At 47.6% G+C, this 24,080-nt stretch overlaps 1 protein-coding gene across 2 annotated transcripts in view; it reads left to right on the top strand.

The window, feature by feature from the left end:
- DLG4 (discs large MAGUK scaffold protein 4) overlaps nt 1–24,080 on the top strand; it is a 145,634-nt gene that overhangs the window by 96,076 nt on the left and 25,478 nt on the right. For both annotated transcript variants that reach the window (XM_070729671.1, XM_070729670.1), the window contains exons 5-10: nt 14,887–14,940; nt 15,157–15,207; nt 15,901–16,025; nt 16,775–16,944; nt 18,970–19,106; nt 21,953–22,097. In XM_070729671.1, coding sequence (XP_070585772.1) covers nt 14,887–14,940; nt 15,157–15,207; nt 15,901–16,025; nt 16,775–16,944; nt 18,970–19,106; nt 21,953–22,097 — 682 coding nt within the window. The remainder of the gene's footprint in view (nt 1–14,886; nt 14,941–15,156; nt 15,208–15,900; nt 16,026–16,774; nt 16,945–18,969; nt 19,107–21,952; nt 22,098–24,080) is intronic.

Genomic DNA, 24,080 nt, shown 5'->3' with positions numbered 1-24,080 from the left:
CAAGCACAGGACTTTCCAGGCCGATGCCACCCGGGGGGAGGGAGGCTGCCCCCCCTTTTCTTTGGCACCGCAAAGCCAACTAGTCCCCCCCCCCTTCTGTCTCTCCCCATCCAGTCAGCAAAGCTCGAGGCATTGCGCGGGGCGGGCGGTGGGGGGGGGGCAGATCTTGTCGCCGCTCTTAAGGAACCGGAGTGAGTGAGGCGGGGGGGGCTCCTCGGTCCCTCGTCCCGGCGTGTCCCACCCCCACCCCCACCCCAATGTCCGTCTGCCACATCATGTTCGTCTCCGTCTGGTGTGCCAAGAAACTGGGCCGGCGTTTTCTGACCAACGCCAGGAAGGCGAAGAAGGACCGGCATCTGCTGACGGTATTTTATTTCGGGGGGGGGGGGGGTGAAAGGAGACTGTGATTGGGGAGGGGGCGAAGAGGGGAAGGGTTGAAAACTTGACAGATTGGAGGGGGGTTTGAGGGATGGGAAGCTGCACAGAGAGAAGAGCTGCTTGGATTTTGGGGGGTGGGGGTGAGCAGGATGGGGGGGTCTACTACTCCCCACATCCTGCCCCCCTCCACACACTCCTCAGCCTGGTCTTCCAGCTGCAAGGGACTACAAAGCCCATCCCCCCCGACTGGGGTCTGCAGCCATCAGAGAGAGAGAGAGAGAGAGATGTGCGAACTTAAGATCCAAGGCAAATCTTTGAGGGATGGGGGGTACATTTGGGGTGGGGGAGGCAGGACGGAGCCCCAGAGCTGATTTGGTGGGGTAGCAGATGGGGGGGGGCAGAGGAGAGAATTGGGGGGGGGAAAGGTTTTTGTACGGATGGAGGTGGGGGCGTTCAATTGGCTTAGGCCTGAAGGGTGGGGGGGTGACTCGAGCGATGGGGGAGAGGCGGATTTTGCGATCTCTTGGGGAGGGGGCGCACCTCTGGCAGGAAAGCTCCGTTGGTGGGATGGGGAGAGGGGAGGGCGCCGTTATCAACTTTTCTTCCGGTCCTGTGCCCCCTCCCCAATTTCCAAGCCTTCTCCACCGCACCCATGTCCCTTAAAGAGTGACCCCCCTCCCTGCCCACTCCATCGAGGAAAGAGAGACCCCCACCCACACACCCTGTCGAGGAAAGCCCGACGACAGACGGGGTTATCGGGAGGCCAAGAGGCGCTGCGCTGTTTTGGGGTGGGGGCTCTATCTTAATTATGGGGAGGCGGGTAGGAAGACCCCCCCCCTCTGAGAGACGCCCCCTCCCCAGCAGCGGGGTTGCGAGTCCCGGAGCAGATGGTTTTAATTTGAGGAGGGGGAGAGAGAAAGAGAGAAATGAGCGCTTCGGGTAACCCAGGCCGTCCGTCCGTGCGTGCGCGTCTCTCTCTTTGTATGTGTGTGTGTGTTATTGTTGTTGTTGTTGTTGTTGTGTTGGGGGGGGTCGGTAGAGTGCGTCAGCTTTCGAGACAGCCGATGGCGTCAGCGTGTTTCTACTGTAAAAAAAACCCCCTTCAGGAATTATGAATGGGGGTAATCAAAAAGAGAAAGAGCGAGAGAGAGAATAGGGGAGGGGGCGTCTTGCAAGGCACACGGCTTCCGGGCCGCCGCGGGGTGTTTGGCCATTCCGCCCCCCCACAGCCCAGAAAGGGAAAGTGGTGGTGGGGTGGTGGGAGAAAGTGCTGGACGCTTGTGGGGGGGAGGAAAGAAGGAAGACCCCCCTCGGTTGCATTTTGCAACATTTACCCCCCCTTTTTAAATAAAAAAAAATTAAAAATTTGTTTCCCCCCCCTTGTCCTCTCCTGCCAAGACACCCCCTCCACTCTTTTTTAAAGGAAAGGAGGCGGGGGGGGGGATTGGAGAAGCACTTTCATCCTCTCTCTGCAGCCAGGCCTCTGCCTCAGTTTCCCTCCCCCTGCCTGGCTTTCAATCCATTTTTCCTTCCTCTCTTCACCCCCCCCCCCCATCCCCCCCCAAAAGAGGGAGGGAGTTTAGCATGGTAGATGTGCGTTGGCTTTAAAAAAAATAGATTGCTGCATTGCTTGGCAAGGAGAGCAACCCGGTGAGTGGGGGGGGGGGATTAATGCAGAGGTTGTAGGGGGGGGGGGCAAGGCAGTGATGGGACGGGGTGTGGGGTGAGTGGGTCTGGCCCCCCCCAAAAAGGCCACTCTCCCTCTGCCTTCGCAGAGAGCCCAGGCTGCCTCTCAACCGCCCCCACCTCCCTCCATGGTTTTGATGGGAGGGGGCTGCCCTTTCTTCTCCTCCCCCTCCTTCCTGATTGGAGGAGGGGGCAAGGAGGAGGAGGGAAGAATGGATTTGGCTCCTCAGCTGAGATGCCTCCTTGGATTGGCAGCTGCTCCTGTGAGGAAGATGATGGTGTGAGAGAGAAAGAAGAGAAGGGAATAGAGAGAAGAGGGAGAGAGGAAGAGAAAGGGGGAGAGAGGACAAGAGGAAGAGAGAGAGAGGAAGAAAGAGAGAGAGAGAGAGAGGAAGAGACAGGAAGAGAGGAAGAGAGAGAGAGGAAGAGAGTAATAGGAAGAGAGAGAAAGGTAGAGAGAGAAGAAAAGAGAGAGAGGAGAGGAAGAGAAAGGGGGAGAGAGGAAGACAAAGAGAGAGGAGAGGAAGAGAGTGAGTAGAGAGAAAAGAGAGAGAGAGAGAAATGCTGTGTAATGAATAAACTATTGATCTGTTGATCAAGGTTGGTCAAGAGGGATGGACTTGGCGCTAATGCATTCCTTGCGATCTGCCCGCTTAGTCTCTTAGCATCCCTTCCTCTGCAACCGCTCTGCTTTAGAGGAGAGGAGCAAAATAAATAAATATATTAAACAAATAAACACTGCTGATTGGGGAATTCTGGGAGTTGAAGTCCACCCCTCTTAAAAGTCACTGAGGTTGTGTGTGTGTGTGTGTGAATGCTGAAATGCAACTCCTGAAGTTTCCAACCCAGAACGAGGCCGCCTCATTAGCCGCTCCAGATAATTTGTTCCCGCCGCCCCCCTTCCTGGCAGGAGATTGAGTGCTCCCCCAGGCCCATTCCCATTTTGAAAGGGAAAGTGGGTTGCGCGTGCACAAGGCCTGAGCCAAAAACGGGCTCCATCCCCAGGAGAGAGAGGGGGGGAGGAAAAGAGGGAGGGAGAGAAGGAGAAGAGAGAGAGAGGGAGAGAAAGAGAGGAGAGGGGAGGTAGAGAGTGAGGGAGAAGAGAGAGAGGAAGAGATGGGGAGGAGAAGAGGAGGAAGAAGAAGGAGGAGGAAGAAGAAGAAGAGCGAGAGAGGAAGAGATGGGGAGAAAAGGAGGAGGAAGAAGAAGAGGAGGAAGAAGAAGAGGAGAAGTAGTAAGAAGAAGAGGGAGAGAGGAAGTAATGGGGAAAAGAGGAGGAGGAAGAGGAAGAAGAAGAGGAGAAGGAAGAAGAAGAAGAGGGAGAGAGGAAGTGATGGGGAAAAGAGGAGGAGGAAGAGGAAGAAGAAGGAGGAGGAGGAAGAAGAAGAAGAGGGAGAGAGGAAGAGATGGGGAGAAGAGGAGGAGGAAGAAGAAGAAGAGAAAAAGAAGAAGAGGAGGAGGAAGAAGGAGGAGGAGGATGACAAAAAAGGAAGAAGAAGAGGAGGAGGAAGAAAGGGAAGGAAGAAGAAGTGGAGGAGGAACAACAAGAACAAGAAGAAGAGAAGGAAGAAGAGGAGGAGGAAGAAGAAGAGGAAGAATAAGAGGAGGAGGAGGAGGAAGAAGAGGGACAGAGGAAGTGATGGGGAGAAGAGGAGGAAGAAGAATAAGAGGAGGAGGAAGAAGAGGGACAGAGGAAGTGATGGGGAGAAGAGGAGGAAGAAGAATAAGAGGAGGAGGAAGAAGAGGGACAGAGGAAGTGATGGGGAGAAGAGGAGGAGGAGGAAGAAGAAGAATAGGAGGAAGAAGAAGAAGAAAAAAAGAGGAGGAAGAAGAGAAGGAAGAAGAGGAGAAGGAGGAGGAAAAAGGAAGAAGAAGAGGAGGAAGAAGAAAGGGAAGGAAGAAGAAGTGGAGGAGGAAGAACAAGAACAAGAAGAAGAGAAGGAAGAAGAGGAGAAGGAGGAGGAAGAAGAAGAAGAAGAGGAGGAGGAGGAAGAGGAAGAAGAAGGAGGAGGACGAAAAAGGAAGAAGAAGAAGAAGAGGAGGAAGAAGAAAGGGAAGGAAGAAGAAGTGGAGGAGGAAGAACAAGAACAAGAAGAAGAGAAGGAAGAAGAGGAGGAGGAGGAGGAAGAAGAAGAAGAGGAGGAAGAGGAAGAAGAAGAGGAGGAGGAAGAAGAAAGGGAAGGAAGAAGTGGAGGAGGTCGAAGAAGAAGAGGAGGAAGAACAAGAACAAGAAAAAGAGGAGGAAGAAGTAGGAGGACGAGGAAAGAGGAAGAAGTAGAAGAGGAGGAGGAAGAAGAAAGGGAAGGAAGAAGAAGTGGTGGAGGAGGAGGAGGAAGAAGAGGAGGAGGAGGAAGAAGAACAAAAAGAGAAGGAAGAAGAGGAGGAGGAAGAAAAGGAAGAAGAAGAAGAGGAGGAAGAGGAGGAGGCAGAAGAAGAAGAGGGGGAAGAGGAAGAAGAGGAGGAGGAAGAGGAAGAAGAGGAGGAGGAGGAAGAAGAAGCAGAAGAGGAAGAAGAAGAGGAGGCGGAAGGGGAAAAAGAAGAGGAGGAGGAAGAAGAAGAAGAGGAAGTGATGGAGAGAAGAGGAGGAGGAAGAAGAAGAGGAGGAGGAAGAGGAAGAAGAGGAGGAGGAGGAAGAAGAGGCGGAGGAGGAGGAAGAAGAAGAAGAAATAGAAGAAGAAGAGGGAGAGAGGAAGAGATGGGGAGGAGAAGAAGAGGAAGAGAAAGAGGAAAAAGAGGAGGAGGAGGAAGAAGAAGATGAAGAAGAAGAAAAAGAAAAAAGAAGAAGAAGGGAGAGAGGAAGAGTTGAGGAGAAGAGGAGGAGGAGGAAGAAGAAGAAAGAGAGAGAGGAAGAGAGAGAAGAAGGAGGAGAATAAGAACAAAATACAAGACCTAGATAGATTAACGCTGTGGGCCCAAACTGACAAAATGATGTTCAACGTCGAGAAGAGCAAAGTCCTTCACCTAGGTAAAAAAAACCGGGACACACATACAGCCTGGGAGGAACCTCTCTTAGCAATAGTGACGGCAAAAGGGATCTCAGAGTCTTGGTGGATAACCAGCTAAACATGAGCCAACAATGTGCAGCAGCGGCTAAAAAGGCCAACACCATCCTAAGCTGCATCAACAGGGGAATACACTCCAAGACCACGGAACTCTTAATACCACTCTACTACGCCCTGGTCCGACTACACCTGGAGTACTGTATTCAGTTCTGGTCACCACACTTCAAAAGAGACATTGAAACTCTGGAGAAGGTGCAAAAAAGAGCAGCCAAGATGATTAGGGGACTTGAAACCAAGACTTACGGAGAGAGACCGAGGGAACTGGGCATGGATAGCCTAGAGGAAAGGAGGGCCAGAGGGGACATGATAGCAGTCTACAGGGACTTGAGGGGTTGCCACAGAAAGGAGGGGTCACTCTATTCTCCAGGGCACCAGAGGGCCGGACGAGGAACAACGGATGGAAGATGACCAGGGAGAGATTCAACCTGGAGATAAGGAAGAACTTCCTGACGGTCAGAGCGATCAACCAGTGGAACAGCCTGCCAGCGGAGATTGTGAACTCCCCAACTCTGGACACTTTCAAGAGGAGATTGGACTGTCATTTGGCTGGGGTGATGTAGGGTTTCCTGCTTAAGCAGGGGGTTGGACTTGATGACCTGCAAGGTCCCTTTCAACTCTAATGAATAAATAAATAAACAAGAAGAAGGGAGAGAGAGAAAGAGAAGAAAGAGAGAGAGATTCATTTCAGGATCCGTTCTCCATGCTCCAGATAAGCTGGGATTGACACCAGACAAATCCAACAGAAAACAATACTTGAATCAAGGCTCTGCCCCCCATAACCAATACTGGGGGCAAGATGGAGGGCATTGAGTAGCCATTCCTGTCCCTCCCCACCACCACACTCCCCCTCACCGATCCTGAGCCCTTCAGCCTTCTCTGTGTGTCCTGGAAAATATCATTGTACCTCTGACCATATGCAGAGTGCACTCTTTCCTTTGCCATCCCAATGGGATGACCCGCCTGGCCAGTTTTCGGACTTTCTCAGGGTGAAAGTAAAGATCAAGATTGTGGGGCGAAGGAATCGCATTTGCAACTCGAGAAATAATTTCGGGGCGCCAAATTCCACAAGGCCAGATTTAAATGGGTTCAGCTCCAGGTTCCAACCAGCATTAAACAGAGATGGGAGGGTTGCCATGATCTGAAGAGGGTTAAGGGCTTAGTTAGAGAATTCAGCATTTTAAATGGGCTCATTGCCCCCCCCCCCCAAAAAAAAATTCACTTGTGATTTTGGATATGTGCGGTCTCAACAGTTGGTAGTGCTCGCAAGTAGAAATCTAGCATCTCAAGGCTACGTTTTAGCAAAAGGTATTCCAACACCTCAGGGGCTGCCCCAAAGAAGAGGGAGTCAAGCTATTCTCCAAAGCACCGGAGGGTCGAACAAGAAGCAATGGGTGGAAACTAAACAAGGAGGGAAGCAACTTAGAACTAAGGAGAAATTTCCTGACAGTGAGAACAATTAATCCATGGAACAGCTTGCCTCCAGAAGTTGTGCGTGCTCCAACACTGGAAGGTTTTAAGCAGATGTTGGATAACTGTCTGTCTGAAGTGGTATAGGGTCTCCTGCCTAAGCAAGGGGTTGGACTAGAAGACCTCCAAGGCCCCTTCCAACTCTGTTGTTATTATTATTATTATATATTTTTTAAAAATGTCCAAAGGGAAATAATTTTATTTTAAAGTTATTCCATTTTTCTTTTTAAAGAAAATAAAAAAATAAGAGTAATATTCTAGGGTTTGTTTGTTTTTTCGCTATCTTTGAATATTTCTTCAGGATTTGCAATGCAATGTATGATATGCCTCAAAAAGATGCATATGGCTATCATTTAAATCCATTTAAACTGCAAAAATTATACTCGGGAAAGGATTGGTTGGGGTTTTTTTGGGGGGGAGGCTAATTTTATTTTATTTATTTATTATTTAGATTTGTATGCCGCCCCTCTCCACAGACTCGGGGCGGCTCATTAGAGGGGTTTAGGGCAAATTAACTATTGGGACATAGAGTGCGGCTAGTCCTGTGTGAGGTCTGCTTGCATGGCCAGCCCGGGAAGGAATAGGAGTCATTGTCTCCGTGTGGTCTACTTTTTCTTGGCTAACACAACATTGTTGAGTGCCCCACAACGCAACACCGTCAAGGCAGAGTCGCCTTTGGAGCACGCGACTTCACGAACAGTGCAGCTGGTCCTCGCCTTACAACCACCATTGAACCTAAGGTTTCTGTCCCTACGCGAGACAGGGGTTGGACTAGATGACCTACAGGGCCCCTTCATTCTGTTGTTCTTTATTCTGCCCCGTTGTATTGTCTCTCTTGCCGCAGCCCTGAAGTGAACCATGCATTCAAATTCAAGGTGAATTGGGATTGTTAGAGTTGGAAGGGATCTTTCAGGTCATCTAGTCCAACCCCCCTGCTCAAGCAGGACTTCCTACACTGTTTTGGACGAACGGCAGTCCGATCTCCTTGTGAGTGAATATCCTGTGGCTGTTAAGTGAATTGCCCCCCACACACACACTCCATGGACTTTGATGGTCGTAAGAGTGAAAAACGGTCGAAAGTTGCTTGATTCATCGCCGTTGTAATTTCTGGACACTAAATGAGCCGTTGTAAGTTCAGGACTGCCTCTATTGACTTAGGGACCCTGTTGATAGCGTTGGGGTTGTCTCGGGAGGGCCCCACCCCTCTTTTGGGAAATGTTGTTGTGGCTTGTGTAGCGTCGATCAAACGACGGGAACAAATGGATGAGTCTTGCAACTTTCTCATTCCCCAAAAGAGCCCAGAGAGAGGCAGCATGTGCAGAGTGCAGCTGGTTCAACAGAATCCCCCCTCCATGTGGGACCCTTCCCCCTCCCACCCCACCCCAATTCCTCCCCTCTCTCGGTCTGTATCCCCTTGACAGATGTCAAAATCCTTCTCTCTCTCTCTCTCTCCCTCTCTCTCTTTCTCTCTCGCACCCGGCTCCCCCTTCCCCAAAACCGCCCCCCACCAGATAATCCTTTGCCCAACTCCCCCCTCTGCCCCCCCGCACACACACACCACTACTTGTGTGCTTTCTACAAAACGTCTCCTACACACAACACTTGCACCCACTCACAGATGCCAGCCTGGCATCAGCCCACGGCACGGTTCTTTAGTGGGGGAGAGGAGAGACCCCCGGAGGGTGAGGGGAACTGTGCCTCCATGTGGCTTCCATGCCGAGTAGGGGTCTGCCCCCCCGCCCCTCCCTACTGCCTCCATCCCCAAGATGGTGCCAGGGGGCCACGTTAGAGGTTTGAAAACCTGGGGGCACCATCATATTATTGTTATTGTTGTTGTTGTTATTATTATTATTATTATTATCATTATTATTATTATGTCAATACAACAGAGCAAACGAGATCACTATGCTGGATTTCGTATTTCATCACCAGTCGGGCGCTTCCCAAGCACCTGGGACTGCGTGATGTAGCGGCGAATTATGTGTGCGGATCCCAGTAAAGTGGCCTTTTGCAATTGACAGATGGAGATTTTGTCAATTCCGATGGTTTTCAAATGTCCGCTGAGATCCTTTGGTACTGCGCCCAGTGTGCCAAGTACCACTGGGACCACTTTCACTGGCTTATGCCAGAGTCGTTGCAGCTCGATTTTCAGATCTTCGTATTTCACTAATTTCTCTAGCTGCTTCTCCTCAATTCTGCTGTCTCCTGGGATTGCGATGTCGATGATCCATACTTTCTTTTTCTCCACAATCACAATGTCTGGTGTGTTATGCTTCAGAATTCGGTCAGTCTGAAGTCGGAAGTCCCACAGTAGTTTTGCTTGCTCATTTTCAACCACTTTTTCAGGCTTATGATCCCACCAGTTCTTTGCCACTGGTAAATGGTAGTTCTGGCACAAGTTCCAGTGGATCATCTGTGCCACAGCATCATGTCTATGCTTGTAGTGAGTCTGTGCAATCTTTTTGCAGCAGCTGAGTATGTGATCGATTGTTTCGTCTGTTTATTATTATTATTATTATTATTATTATTATTATTATTATTAATGTCAATACAACTCAGCAAACAAGATCACTATGTTGGATTCCGTATTTCATCACCAGTCGGGCGCTTCCCAAGCACCTAGGACTGCGTGATGTATTTTCGTATGATGCGCGCAGATCCAAGTAATGTGGACTTTTACAACTGACAGATCATGATTTTTGTCTATGTTTAATGCTTTCAAAATGCCGGCTGAGATATTTTGTTTTGTTTTATTTTATTTTATTACATTTTATTCATTTCATCATCATCATCATTATTATTATTAGCTCGGCATAGTTTCTGGATTCCTTATTTTAAAAAATATATATTCCCATGCTAGCCCCGCCCCTTTTCATGGCATTTCCTGGTGGTCTTCCATCCCTCTCGCTGATTCGGTCTGGAGCTGCTTTGCCTTTCTTTTCAGTGTGGGGGGAAGGAAATGGGGGCTGCCCTCCCTTCTGTTTCTCGAATGAGAGAAGGGGGGTAGAATGCGAAGGGTCCAGGCTTTGTGAGGAGGGGGGGGACACAGAAGGGGACTGAGTGGGGGTGGGGGGGTGACAAAGGATCAGTCTACGTTTGGGGTGGATGCAGAGGGGGGTCTGTGGCGGTTAAGATCAAGGAGGGGGGAGATCCGCAATGGACCCCCCCAAAGCGATTTTCTCAAGGGCTTGGTGGAGGTAGCAGGGAATGATGGGAACTGTAGTCATTGCTGCTTGTGGGGCATGGGGCAGTTGATTTTCTGTCCCTTCTCTTACCGGCATCTTCCTTGGGTTGGACCTTGGGGTCCAGTTTAAAAGGTGTCGGGGGATGGCGGAAGGTTTAGAGGGGAAGGGTCTACAATCCAAGTCTTTGAAGGAGCCCTTCAAGGGGGATCCAGATCTAGCTTAACTAGAGTTAGGAAGGGGCCTTATAGGTCATCTAGTCCAACCCCCACTCCTGCCCCCCACTCAAGGAGGAGTCCATGCACCAACGCAATGGGTCAACAGGTCAGCTTGCATGGTCGGCCTGGGAAGGAATAGCAATAAACTGCGAAAAGTATACTTGACCAGGGGTTGGGGGGGTGGAGGTTTGGCCTAATTAGAGGGATTTAGGGCAAATTGACTATTGGGATGTAGGGTGTAGCTAGTTCTGTGTGAGGTCTGTTTACATGGTCAGGCTGGAAAGAAATAGGACGAGGAGTCTCCATGTGGTCTCCTTTCCAGAAGTGCTGCATTTTTCTTGGCTAATGCTAGGTTGTTCCACAATGCAACACCATCAACACACCTTTGGAACATGCAGCTTCACAAACAATACGGCTAGTCCTCACCTTACGACCCCCATTGAACCCAAAGTTTCTGTCCCTAAGCAAGACAGGAGTGGGGCTAGATGACCTACAGGGTCCCTTCCAACTCTCTTTATTCTGTTGTTCATCCCTCTTGCTGCAGCTATGAAGTGAATCACGGTCCTTGATTTAGATTTAGATTATTAGAGTTGGAAAGGACCTTGAAGGTCATCTAGTCCATCCCCCTGCTTTATTTATTTATTTACTTACTTACTTACTTACTTACTTACTTACTTACTTACTTACTTACTTACTTACTTACTTACTTACTTACTTACTTATTTGTTTGTTAGATTTGTATGCCACCCCTTTCCGTAGACTCAGGGCGGCTCACAACAACAATTGAAAACAGTTCATAACAAATCTAATAATTTTAACGATTAAAAAAGAAAACATTAAAATCCCCGTTATTAAAACATACATACACACAGACATACCATACTTAAATTGTATAGGCCCGGGGGAGATGATTCAATTCCCCCATGCCTGATGGCAAAGGTGGGTTTTAAGGAGTTTACGAAAGGCAGGGAGGGTGGGGGCAGTTCTAATCTCCGGGGGGAGCTGGTTCCAGAGGGTCGGGGCCGCCACAGAGAAGGCTCTTCCCCTGGGTCCCGCCAGACGACATTGTTTAGTCGATGGGACCCGGAGAAGGCCAACTCTGTGGGACCTAACTGGTCACTGTGATTCGTGCGGCAGAAGGCGGTTCGGGAGATATTCTGGTCCGATGCCATGAAGGGCTTTATAGGTCATGACCAACACTTTGAATTGTGACTGGAAATTGCTTTGGACAAACAGCAGTCCAATCTCCTCTTGAAAGTCTCAAAACCTCCACAGACCCACGGATCCATGGCCCTTTTAGCCCAAAAGGTGGATAATGGGTGATGTTGTCCTCACCCAGAAGGTGAGGTAGCTTACCGGTCATCTTCTCAATGTCTACCCCAGGCAGGAGTTGAAACTGGCTATTATCCATTGGGGGATATAAAGGGGGAAATTGGGGGAAACACTACTGTGCTGGATCCTATGCTGACCTCAGGGCTCGGCTAGATGACCTCTGAGGCCCCCCTGATGGAACTGTCTGTAATAATGGGAAAGAAAAGGGTGGGAATGAGGAGAAGGAAGGGAAGCTCGGGGAGATATGTGTGGGAGGGGGTTTCTGTTCCTTTCTTAATTTTATTTTTTCAGTCTTTCACTTTTCAGGCAGGGACTCCAAGCCCCAGAATTCTTGGCGCCATGATGGCTGGGAATCCTGGGAACAGCAATCCTTGTAGTGAGGGGGAAAAAAATAGGGGCTGAGCAAGTCTCCCCCAAATATTGTGGGGCCGAGGGGAGGAAGCTTGTGATTTTCATAGTTGTTAAAAAGGAGAAAGTCTGTTTTTTTAAATAATTACTGTACATTGATTTATTTTTAGACTTTTCAAAGAAACGTATATATGTAATGCTCTTTAATCCTCTTATCCCCCCCCCCCGGAACAACCACCCTGTGAGGTGGGTTGCCCTGAGAGAGAGAAAAAGAGAGAGGCTGGCTCGAAATCACCCAGATGGCTTTCATACCTAAAGCAGAGCTAGAACATCCAGTCTCCTAGTGATTGGCCCAAAATCAGCCAGATGGAATTAATGCCTAAATCAGGACTAGAACTCACCGTCTCCTGGTGATTGATCTAAAGTAACCCAGATAGATTTCATGCCTAAGATGGAACTCCCAGTCTCCTAGTGATTGAGACAGTCACCCAGATGCCTAAGGCGGTACTAGAACTCCCAGTCTTCTAATGATTGACCCAAAGTCGCCCAGATGGATTTCATGCTTAAGGTGGGACTAGAACTCCCAGTCTCCTAGTGACTGGGCCAAAGTCAGCCAGATTACTTTCTTTCATGCCGAAAGCAAAACTAGAACTCACCGTCTCCTGGTTTCTAGCACAGTGCCTTAGCCATTAGACTGAACTGTTGCTAACCTGGGTGCTGTAATGCAGTGATTTTCAACCTTTTTTGAGCTGCGGCACATTTTTTACATTTACGAAACCCTGGGGCACATTGAGCTGGGGAGGGGAGGCGGCTAAAAAAAGTTTGGACAAAAAAATTCTCTCTCTCTCTTCCTCCCCTTCGCTCTATTTCTTTCTCCCTCCCTCTTTCTCTCCCTTCCTTCCTCTTTCTTTCTCTCTCTCTCTCTCCATCCCTCTTTCTTTCTCTTCCTTCCTTCCTCTCTTTTTCGCTCTCTTTCTCTCTCGCTCCCTACATCCCACTATGTCTTTCTCTCTCCTTCCCTCCCTCTCTTTCTCTTTCTTTCTTTCTCACTCTTTCTTTCTCTCTTTCTCTCTCTCTTTCTTTCTCTTGTTCTCTCTCTCGCTCGCTCTTTCTCTCTTGCTTTCTCTCTCTCTCTCGCTTTCTCTCTCTCTCTCGCTTTCTCTCTCTCTTGCTTTCTCTCTCTCTTGCTTTCTCTCTCTCTTGCTTTCTCTCTCTCTTGCTTTCTCTCTCTCTTGCTTTCTCTCTCTCTTGCTTTCTCTCTCTCTTGCTTTCTCTCTCTCTTGCTTTCTCTCTCTCTTGCTTTCTCTCTCTCTTGCTTTCTCTCTCTCTTGCTTTCTCTCTCTCTTGCTTTCTCTCTCTCTTGCTTTCTCTCTCTCTTGCTTTCTCTCTCTCTTGCTTTCTCTCTCTCGCTTTCTCTCTCTCTCTCGCTTTCTCTCTCTCTCTCGCTTTCTCTCTCTCTTGCTTTCTCTCTCTCTTGCTTTCTCTCTCTCTCTTGCTTTCTCTCTCTCTTGCTTTCTCTCTCTTGCTTTCTCTCTCTCTTGCTTTCTCTCTCTCTTGCTTTCTCTCTCTCTCTTGCTTTCTCTCTCTCTTGCTTTCTCTCTCTCTTGCTTTCTCTCTCTCTTGCTTTCTCTCTCTCTTGCTTTCTCTCTCTCTTGCTTTCTTTCTCTCTGAGCTTCGCAGCACACCTGACCATGTCTCGCAGCACACTAGTGTGCCACGGCACACTGGTTGAAAAACACTGCTGCAATGCTTGATGAAAAGCAATTGGGAATAAATGATGAAATATCTGGACTTGCGGATGGAAAATTAATGGGTTGGGGGAATTATTTATTTTTATTTATTTTATTCAATTTATGGGATGGCCTTCCCCTCGCGGAATCCATAGTTATCCCAATAACTTTGCCTAAAAAACTTTGACGGTGCCTGGAAATATTGAATTTAATCTTTGAAATTTCTTATAAATCTTCGCCGTTAACCTTAATCGTTCTTCTTTTTCCTGTGGCTTGGCCTTGAATGACGAACCTAGGCCGTGATTCCAACCCTGTCAATTCCTCCCCTGGAATAACCACACTGGGTACAACAAGCCTGGATGACATTATGGCTTGGTTGAACGTCGCTGCCAATGACACAGAAGCCACGGTTCATGGCAATCGCCCGGAAGCACCCTTGAGGATTTCAAGTGCTTCTCAATAAATTAATTAAACCACTGCGATACTCCTCTGCCTGCAGGACATTGGACTCCAATGCCCATCTGTCCGGGGGGGGGGGGGGCTGATGGGTGTTGTAGTCCAACCCACCCCCCAAAAAGGTTGGGGTTTTGAAAGCAGGGTCGACATCCTCCATCCTTCAGTGGGGGGGTCATTTTGGCCTGGGGGGGATAGAGAGGGGGGGTTGCCCCCCACTTTCAAATAGCCCCCCCCAAACACACAATTCAGGAAGGAGGGAGGGAGAGGCCGGTGTGAGCCCCTCCTACCCAATGCTGGTCCCCTTCATCTGCATCCCCAGAAAGAGGGATGCTGTTGTCATGGCGTTGCCGTGACGACTGTTGTCAGTGGCCACCGAAGAATAAGTGTGCAAAATGAAAGAATGTGTGCGTTGGGGGGGGGAGAGAGGTGAGTGGGTGGGTGGGGAGCCGAAAGCGGGACTTCAGCCCACTTGAGATTGCAGGCCAAACAGATTGGGGCATCACACACACACACACACACACTGCTATCGGGTGGTACAGCGTCTCTCGGTGTGCCGAATCGGTATTGCAAGCAACAGGCTCGGAGTTCCCTGGGCCCGTCGCTCCTGTCCTTCCCTTTGCCCCCATTTTCCTCGCTTCCCTCAATCGGAGACCCCAACCCCAATATTCAGGGCCCCCACCTTTGGAGACCAACCTATTGCACTATTGGTCGGATTGTATTATTGATTGATTTATTGTTTTCCTTTTCAATAGGGGTTTTTCATTGCGTGGCGTTTCTGGCTTCGGAAGGGAGATTGGAGATTTTGAGGGGTGGGGGGTAGGAAAGGCCCGGAGAAGGGTCTTGAGGTGCATGCACAAGGGGTAGGTGGGTGGGGGAAAGCCCCCTGGGGTTGGGGGTCTTCCTGGCTCTTGCAAGACCAAGCCTGCCAAAGAGATTTAGGCGACGTGGCAACCTCGATGGCCGGGCAGCCGTATAATAAATTTTGCCCCCTCCTCTCTTTTTCTCTGTCTCTGTCTGTTGTCTCCAGGCCAATTCTCCACCCGTCATTGTCAACACCGACACTTTAGAAGCACCAGCTTACGTGAGTTCCCGCCGAGGTCCACTTTGTCGCCGCCTCCCCACCCCCGGGACCTCCGGCCAGCCCCCCCCTCCAGTCCTTGCATGCCCCCTCGACCGACACTTCCCCCTATTGCCCCAAAGGTTCTTCCGAAAGAGGTTTTTCCCCTCTGGGATCAGTCAAGTGACCTACTTCCGCCAATCTCTCTAACTGTGCACCTTTCCTCCCCTCCCCCACCAGGTAAATGGAACCGAAGGCGAGATGGAATATGAAGAGATCACTTTAGAGAGGGTAAGTTTTGTGTGTGTTTGTGTGTCTGTGTTAAGACGAAGGGGGACGAGGGCCACTGTTTCTCAACCTTTGCAAACGTGTGCAAGATTTGGGGACTTCAACTCCCAGAATGCGTGGGGTCCCCCCCCCCCCCAGAGGAGAGAGGCTGCAGAGGAAGGGATTCGAAGAGAGTAAGCAAATAGGGATAAATATCATGTGAAGTGTTAATGCAACTGGCTGGGGAATTCTGGGATTTGCAGTACACAGGTCTTAAGGTCCACCATGATGGATGGGGAATTCTGGGAGTTAAAGTCTTAAGGATGCCTTTCTGACTGGGGAATTCTGGGAGTTGAAGTCCACAGGTCTTACGGTCCACCATGTTGGCTGGGGAATTCTGGGAGTTGAAGTCCGCAGGTCTTAAGGTCCACCAAGCTGGATGGGGAATTCTGGGAGTTGAAGTCTTAAGGATGCCTTTCTGCCTGGGGAATTCTGGGATTTGAAGTCCACGGGTCTTAAGGTCCACTATGAGGGCTGGGGAATTCTGGGAGTTGAAGTCCGCAGGTCTTAAGGTCCACCAAGCTGGATGGGGAATTCTGGGAGTTGAAGTCTTAAGGATGCCTTTCTGCCTGGGGAATTCTGGGAGCTGATGTCCACAGGCCTTACGGTCCACCAAGATGGTGAGGGCATTTGCATTGAGACTTTACTCTCTCGCAGGGCAACTCCGGACTGGGCTTCAGCATCGCTGGAGGCACCGACAATCCTCATGTTGGGGATGACCCCAGTATCTTCATCACCAAAATCATCCCAGGAGGGGCAGCTGCTCAGGATGGCAGATTACGGTGAGCGTCAAGGGGGGGGCCCCGGGGGGGAATCCTCCTGACCCCCCTGCAGAGTTCACTCTTCGGCTTCTTGCTTGGCTCACTTTTCAGATCAGACTGGAACCTGGCTCTCCTGGTGGTCTCCCACCCCTCTAATCCTGCTGAGCGTGGTACCCCCCCCCCCGAGACAGGCTAAAGTTGTCACCTTTTAGGTGCCATGTTTTTAGGCTTGAAAACAAGACAGACACCCCATGCAGGTGGTTCTCAACCTATGACCCCAATTGAACACAAAAGTTATGTCGCTAAGCGAGACATTGAGTGAATTTTGCCCCGTTTTGATCCTGTGACCATGAGGGCTCTACAATGTTCATAAGTGGGGGAAAGTGGTCATAAGATACTCCCCACCCATGTCGTAACTTTGAACGGTCACTAAAAGAATGTTTATAAGTTGAGGACCATCTGTAAGCTCGCATCTGATTTTTCTGGGAGACGGTGGGCTAAAATAGCAATGGTCCACCTACACACACACACACCCCTTTAAAAATTTATTTACAGGTAGTCCTCGACTTAACAACCACAGCTGAGTCCCGAATTTCCATTGTTAAGCGAGACAATGAATGTGGATCACGTGACCACAGCTATTGTGCAATGGCGGTAATTGTGAAAAACGTCCACGTCACTTCTTCCAAATGGTTGCTAAACGAGGACCATGTAACCTGATTTTTGGGGGGATGGGGGTTGATTTTTTTTTCTCCCCCCCCTCTGGACAGAGTCAATGACAGCATCCTCTTTGTGAACGATGTGGACGTACGGGAAGTGACCCACAGCACTGCAGTGGAGGCGCTGAAGGAGGCCGGCTCCATCGTGCGGCTCTACGTCATGCGCAGGAAACCTCTGGCAGAGAAGGTGATCGAGATTAAGCTGATCAAAGGCCCCAAAGGTGAGCCCTCCCCTTCTGGCCCCCACCCGACTTCCCAGGGACCTCACATTCCTTCTCTTTAGGGGCTCTGTTGCTTCGATGAACCCCAGCTCCCAATTGGGTGAAGGCACCTTACGCTAAATCGCACATTTCTCATGCCTTTTCTCCTAATCCCCTAAAGTGGAGAGATTGAAGAGAAAGGGATGACAAGAGAGTATGCAGCCCACAATGGATATGCATGGCAAAGGGAATGTATTGTTCTAAATCAATGTTTCTCATGTCTTTTCTCCTATCGCCTAGAACAGAGAGATTGAAGAGAAAGGGATTACAAGACAGTATGCAGGCCACAATGGATATGTATTACGCTAAATCAATGTTTCCCATGTCTTTTCTCCTATCGCCTAAGGCTGAGAGATTGAAGAGAAAGCGATGACAAGAGACTATGCAGGCCACAATGGATATGCATGGCAAAGGGAATGTATTACTCTAAATCAATGTTTCACATGCCTTTTCTCCTATCACCTAGAATGGACAGATTGAAGAGAAAGGGATTACAAGAGAGTATGAAGGTCACAATGGATATGTATGGCAAAGGGAACGTATTACACTAAATCAATGTTTCTCATGCCTTTTCTCCTATCGCCTAGAATGGAGAGATTGAAGAGAAAGGGATTACAGGAGAGTGTGCAGGTCACAATGAATATGTATGGCAAAGGGAACGTATTACATTAAATTAATGTTTCTCATGCCTTTTCTCCTATCGCCTAGAACTGAGAGATTGAAGAGAAAGGGATTAAAGGAGAGTATGCAGGCCACAGTGGATATTCATTGCAAAAGGAACATATTATGCTAAATCAATTTTTCTCAAGTCTTTCTCCTATCCCCTAAAGTGGAGAGATTGAAGAGAAAGGGATTACAAGAGAGTATGCAGGTCACAGGGAACGTATTCACTAAATTAATGTTTCTCATGCCTTTTCTCCTATCGCCTAGAACGGAGAGATCGAAGAGAAAGGGATTACAGGAGAGTATGCAGGTCACAATGGATATGCATGGCGAAGGGAAGGTATTAGGCTAAACAATGCTTCTCCTATCGCCTAAAGCGGAGAGATTGAAGAGAAAGGGATTACAAGAGAGTATGCAGGCCACAATGGATATGCATGGAAAACAGAATGTATTAGACTAAATTAATGCTTTTCATGCCTTTTCTCCTATCACCTGAAACAGAGAGATTGAAGAGAAAGGGATTACAAGAGAGTGTGCAGGCCACAATGGATATGCATGGCAAAGGGAACATATTATGCTAAATCAATGTTTCTTATTTATTTATTTATTTTATTTATTTATTTAATTGGATGTATATGCTTTTTTCCCTATCCCCTAAAGTGGAGAGATTGAAGAGAAAGGGATTACAAGAGAGTGTGCAGGTCACAATGGATATGTATGGCAAAGGGAACGTATTACAATAAATTAATGTTTCTCGTGCATTTTTTCCTATCGCCTAGAACGGAAAGATCGAAGAGAAAGGGATTACAGGAGAGTATGCAGGTCACAATGGATATGCATGGCAAAGGGAAGGTATTAGGCTAAATCAAAGCTTCTCCTATCGCCTAAAGCGGAGAGAATGAAGAGAAAGGAATTACAAGAGAGTATGCAGGCCACAATGGATATGCATGGCAAAAGGAATGTATTAGGCTATATCAATGCTTCTCATGCCTTTTCTCCTTTTGCCTAAAACAGAGAGATTGAAGAGAAAGGGGTTACAAGAGAGAATGCAGGCCACAATGGATATTCATGGCAAAAAGAATGTATTAGTACTAGGGAATTGTGGGGGTTGTAATTCAAACATCTTCAGGTTGCCAAGGTTGTCTTCCTTAGAAGACAATTTATGTCTGGTCGTCCTTCTGATTGCATGGGACCACCTTAAAATTGTGGGGAAAGGAATTCAGCCCTAAAAAAATGTTCCCTCCAGATGTTTTTTCACCCACTCTCTACCGTTCTCTGTCTCTCACCACCTCACAAACTTCTTTCTCTGGTCTTCCTCCACAGGGCTGGGCTTCAGCATTGCGGGTGGTGTTGGCAACCAACACATTCCTGGGGACAACAGTATCTATGTTACCAAAATCATTGAGGGCGGGGCAGCCCACAAAGACGGGCGGCTGCAGATCGGGGACAAAATCCTAGCGGTAAGCGACTGGGTTGGGCTGTGGTGGCCAGGGTGGTGTGAGTTGTCTTACAAATACTTAATTTCCCCCAAAGTTAAATCTAGACATAGCCCAAACCAGATAATTCCAGAGGAGATTAAAATGGTGGACAGAAGAGAGAGCTGGCCAAATTAGTCATACTGCTTCAGATACCTTCAGTTCAGTTTAGTTCAACTCTACTCAATGTGACTAAATTCAAGTTAACTTAACCCAACCCATCCAGTTCAATTCGACCTAACTACTCAATTCAGCTTAATGCAACCTTACTTAGCCCAACTCAATTTAATTCAACCTAATTCAACTTTTACTCAACCCTATTCAACTCAGTTCAAGTCAATCTAATTTAACCTTACCAAACCCAACTCAAATCATCTCAATTCAATTGAAGTTAAATCTAAACTCAACCAATCCCAACGCTTTCACTCTTCTCAACCTAACTGAAACCTCACCCAACCGAACAATTCACCTCAACCCAATTTAACCTTACCTTGCCTAACCCAACTCAACTCATCCCAACTCAATTGAAGTTAAAGCCAACTCAACTAAACACAACTCTTTAACTCAGTTTAATGTAACCTTAGATCAACCCAACTCAGTATTGCATCCAGTTCTGGTCACCACACTTCAAAAGAGACATTGAAACTCTGGAGAAGGTGCAGAAAAGAGCAACCAAAATAATTAGGGGACTTGAAACCAAGACTTACGAAGAGAGACTGTGGGAACTGGGCATGGATAGCCTAGAGAAAAGGAGGGGCAGGGGGGACATGACAGCTGTATACAGGTATATGAGGGGTTGCCACAGAGAGGAGGGGGCCACTCTATTCTCCAGAGCCCCAGAGGGCCGGACGAGGAACAATGGCTGGAAGCTGACCAAGGAGAGATTCAACCTAGAAGTAAGGAAGAACTTCCTGACAGTCAGAGCGATCAACCAGTGGAACAACCTGCCTGCGGAGGTTGTGAATTCCCCAACTCTGGACACTTTCAAGAGGAGATTGGACCGCCACTTGGCTGGGGTGCTTTAGGATTCCTGCTCAGGCAGGGGGTTGGACTTGATGACCTGCATGGTCCCCTTCAACTCTAACAATAAATAAATTTCAGTCAACCTAATTTAGCTGCCAGCATTCCAATTAATATCTGAGAAATAAATCAGGGTCCAAATCTTGGCCTTCTTCCAAGTTCCAACTTATTAACAGAGCTGTGTTGGTTACTAACTGTAGTCAACCCGATGCTAACTTTTTCTACAGTTCTCGACCCAGGTTATTTATTTATTTATTTATTTATTTATTCATTCATTCATTCATTCATTCATTCATTCAATTTTTATGCCACCCTTCTCCTTAGACTCAGGGCAGCTTACAACATGTTAGCAATAGCACTTAACAGAGCCAGCCTATTGCCCCCACAATCCAGGTCCTCATTTTACCCACCTCGGAAGGATGGAAGGCTGAGTCAACCTTGAGCTGGTGATGAGATTTGAACTGCTGACCTTCAGATCTACAAGTCAGCTTCAGTGGCCTGCAGTACAGCACTCTACCTGCTGCGCCACCCCGGCTCATAAGGTTCATCCCTTGTCTCCACACCCACAAGTTCATCACATGGACCATTGCAGTTCTCTCAATCCTCCCCTGTACTTCCAGCTGGTGCTGAACAAAAGATGACCTTCAATCTCTGGAAATAATTTGTTGCGGCTAGTATTTTTCCCTCTCATGCAACCACCCCTCCCCAATTCCCACAGTACTATTCTACTTGTGGCAGGCCATAGTCTCCAACTCAAAATGATGGCTTCAGCCTGACATTAACTTTTACCCATCCCAATTCTACTCAGTTCAACTCAACCTAATTTAACCTTACTCAACTCAACCCAACTCAACTCATGAACTGGTTCATTGAAGTCATGATGTGCGATGTGACTGGCTCCTTCTTCTTGTGGGCATAGATGGGGGGGAAACTCCACAACTTTCCACAAGAGGGAATCCTTCAGTGAGTGTGGGATTAGATCTCCCTTCACCTCAGATGTGTAATTTCCTATGCTGGCTGGGAATTCTGGGAGTTGGAGTTGACACCTCTTTAAGTTGCCACAGTAGAGATATACAGAGCCAAGCAGATACAGTGGTACATGTACTTATGAACTTAATTTGTTCCATGACCAGATTCTTAAGTAGAAAAGTTTGTAAGAAGAAGCAATTCTTTCCATAGGAATCAATGTAAAAGCAAATAATGTGTGCAATTGGAGAAACCACAGGGAGGGTGAAGGCCCTGTTTCCTCCCAGGAGACTCCTAGAGAGACCCCACGGAGCTTCTCCCCGCCTTTTCTGGCCATTTCCTCCCAGGAGATTCCTAGAGAGGCCCCACGGAGGCTGCTCCCTGCCTTTTCTGGACTTGTTTCCTTCCAGGAGATTCCTAGAGAGGCCCCACAGAGGCTTCTCCCTACCGGTTACAGTTTTGGAGGCTCAGGTTTGTAAGTGGAAAATGGTTCTTGAGAATAGGCAAAAAAATATTGAACACCCGGTTCTTATCTAGAAAAGTTTGTAAGTATGCCGCCCTGAGTCTTCAGAGGAGAGCGGCACACAAGTCTAAATAATAATAATAATAATAATAATAATAATAATAATAATAATAATAATAGTAGTAGTAATAGTAGTAGTAGTAGTAATAGTAGTAGTAGTAGTAGTAGTAGTAGTAGTAGTAGTAGTAGAGGTGTTCTTAGGTAGAGGTACTCCGTTTGCAACTAGCTAGGATGAAAATGGACTGGGTGGGATGCTGTGTGGCTTCACCCAACGCCACAGGTGAGCCAGTCCATCAACCACCCTTTCATCCCTTCCCTACAGGTAAACAACGTCAGTCTGGAGGACGTTATGCACGAAGATGCCGTGGCAGCTCTGAAGAACACCTTTGATGTTGTCTACCTGAAGGTGGCCAAGCCCACCACCCTTGACTTGAATGACTCTTACGCCCCTCCTGACCTCACTTCCTGTGAGTGACTTAATCTATATTAATAAAAATGTAAATGTATCTTTGTTAGGCGGGGCTAATCTCAGAAAGTACTTAGCCGATTGCTTTGAAATTTTGACTCAGCATTCCATTTGAACACAGCCCTTATGATATACCTATATTATATAGATATCCCATCTGTGACAAGTAAAAACTGCCCCAAAACATAGAATTTACTGTAATCATAGGAGGCATGTTTTGATTGGCTGATGAAAAGACAGGTAGTTGCTTTGCATGGAGACTGGTGACAAGCATAGCAGGTGCATTTTGATTGGCTGCTGATCAACTACCGTGCTGATCAACTGCCACAGGAAACCAGGTTTGGCTGCAAACTGTGGGGTTTGCCACCCATGATTGGGTGGAACCAAGAACCCTGTGAGGTAGGCTGGTCTTATTGTATTTTGGCAGATGGATCGGGCCAGTCTCTTAAACCACAGGGGGACAGAGAGGGAGAGAGATGTACAAATGCCACCCTGCTCTCTAATGTGAATCCCCTCAAACTGTATGGTATAATCAAGCAGGGGGTTGGACTATAAAACCTCCAAGGTCTCTTCAAACTCTCGTATTCTGAGTAAATTGAGCAGGAGGTTGAAAAATTTAAACACGGACTTTCTCATTTCTTTCTTTTCCACTTCACTGGACTGGGCCACAGCAAAGCATGGCCGGGTATAGCTAGAAGCTTAATAATTTACCAGGCTTAATAGTGGTCACTGTGAAAGGGATTGTACTTAATTCGACAACCATTTGAATGTGAGCCAACAGTGTGCAGCAATTGCCAAAAAAGCCAATGCAATCCTACATTGCATGAACAGAGGGATACAATCCAGGACTAGGAAGGTACTAACACCACTCTATAATGCACACTTTGTATTTGTAATTTTATATTGTTGTAAGCTGCTCTGAGTCCTTTGGGATTGGGCAGCACAGAAGTTGAAAGAAAGAAAGAAAGAAAGAAAGAAAGAAAGAAAGAAAGAAAGAAAGAAAGAAAGAAAGAAAGAAATAGTGTTAGTTCTACATCCAGTTTTGGTCGCCACGGTGCAAAAAGGATGTTGAGACTCTAGAAAGAGTGCAGAGAAGAGCAACAAAGATGGTTAGGGGACTGGAGGCTAAAACATATGAAGAACAGTGAGGAGAAGGACCAGGGGAGACAGGATAGCAGCCTTCTAATATCTCAGAGGTTGCCCCAAAGAAGAGGGAGGGTTGAGGGTTGAACAGGAAGCAATGGGTGGAAACTAAACAAGGAGAAATTCAACCTAGAAACAAGGAGGAATTTTCTGACAGTGAGAAAAATCAACAGAAGTTGCCTTCGGAAGTTGTGGGAGCTTTATCTCTGGAGGCTTTCAAGAAAAGACTGGACTACCATTTGTCAGAAATGGTGGAGGGTCTCTTGCTTGGGGGTGGGGTGGACATAACAGAGGTACCTCTAGTCAACTATGGCATTGAGAACTACCATCGCTGCTCCAGAAGAGACTCAACTAAACATCTCGGGTTGTTGTTGTTATTAAAAATATTTTTTATTACATTTATTTGCATTTAAAAATAACATTGAAAAAGAAAATGAAACACCAACTTTACAAACAGTGTAACTAACACCACTAACATGTTGTTGTTGTTATGATTGTAATTATTGTGATTATGATGATTATTTTGATGATTATGATGATTATGATTACCTCTGGATATGAGAGAAAGACCTGTATTCTTAATGACTGGGGAAATGCATTTATTAGACCTTTGCAAATTCTCAACTAAAGGCCTTTGTCTCAGTAGAATCCAACTCCCTTTTTTAAAAAATTGTGTTTCCTTGACTTTTGCTTCCGGGCATTTTCCTTTGGACACTGAGTGGCATATGAATTCAATTAATCTCTTCTTCTTCTTCTTCTTCTTCTTCTTCTTCTTCTTCTTCTTCTTCTTCTTCTTCTTCTTCTTCTTCTTCTTCCTCCTCCTCCTCCTCCTCCTCCTCCT

This window comes from Erythrolamprus reginae, chromosome Z (genome assembly GCF_031021105.1).
Source record: "Erythrolamprus reginae isolate rEryReg1 chromosome Z, rEryReg1.hap1, whole genome shotgun sequence".
Classification (NCBI taxonomy): domain Eukaryota; kingdom Metazoa; phylum Chordata; class Lepidosauria; order Squamata; family Dipsadidae; genus Erythrolamprus; species Erythrolamprus reginae.
Note: the sequence above shows the minus strand (reverse complement) of the source record. Positions and strands in the feature narration are given on the sequence as shown.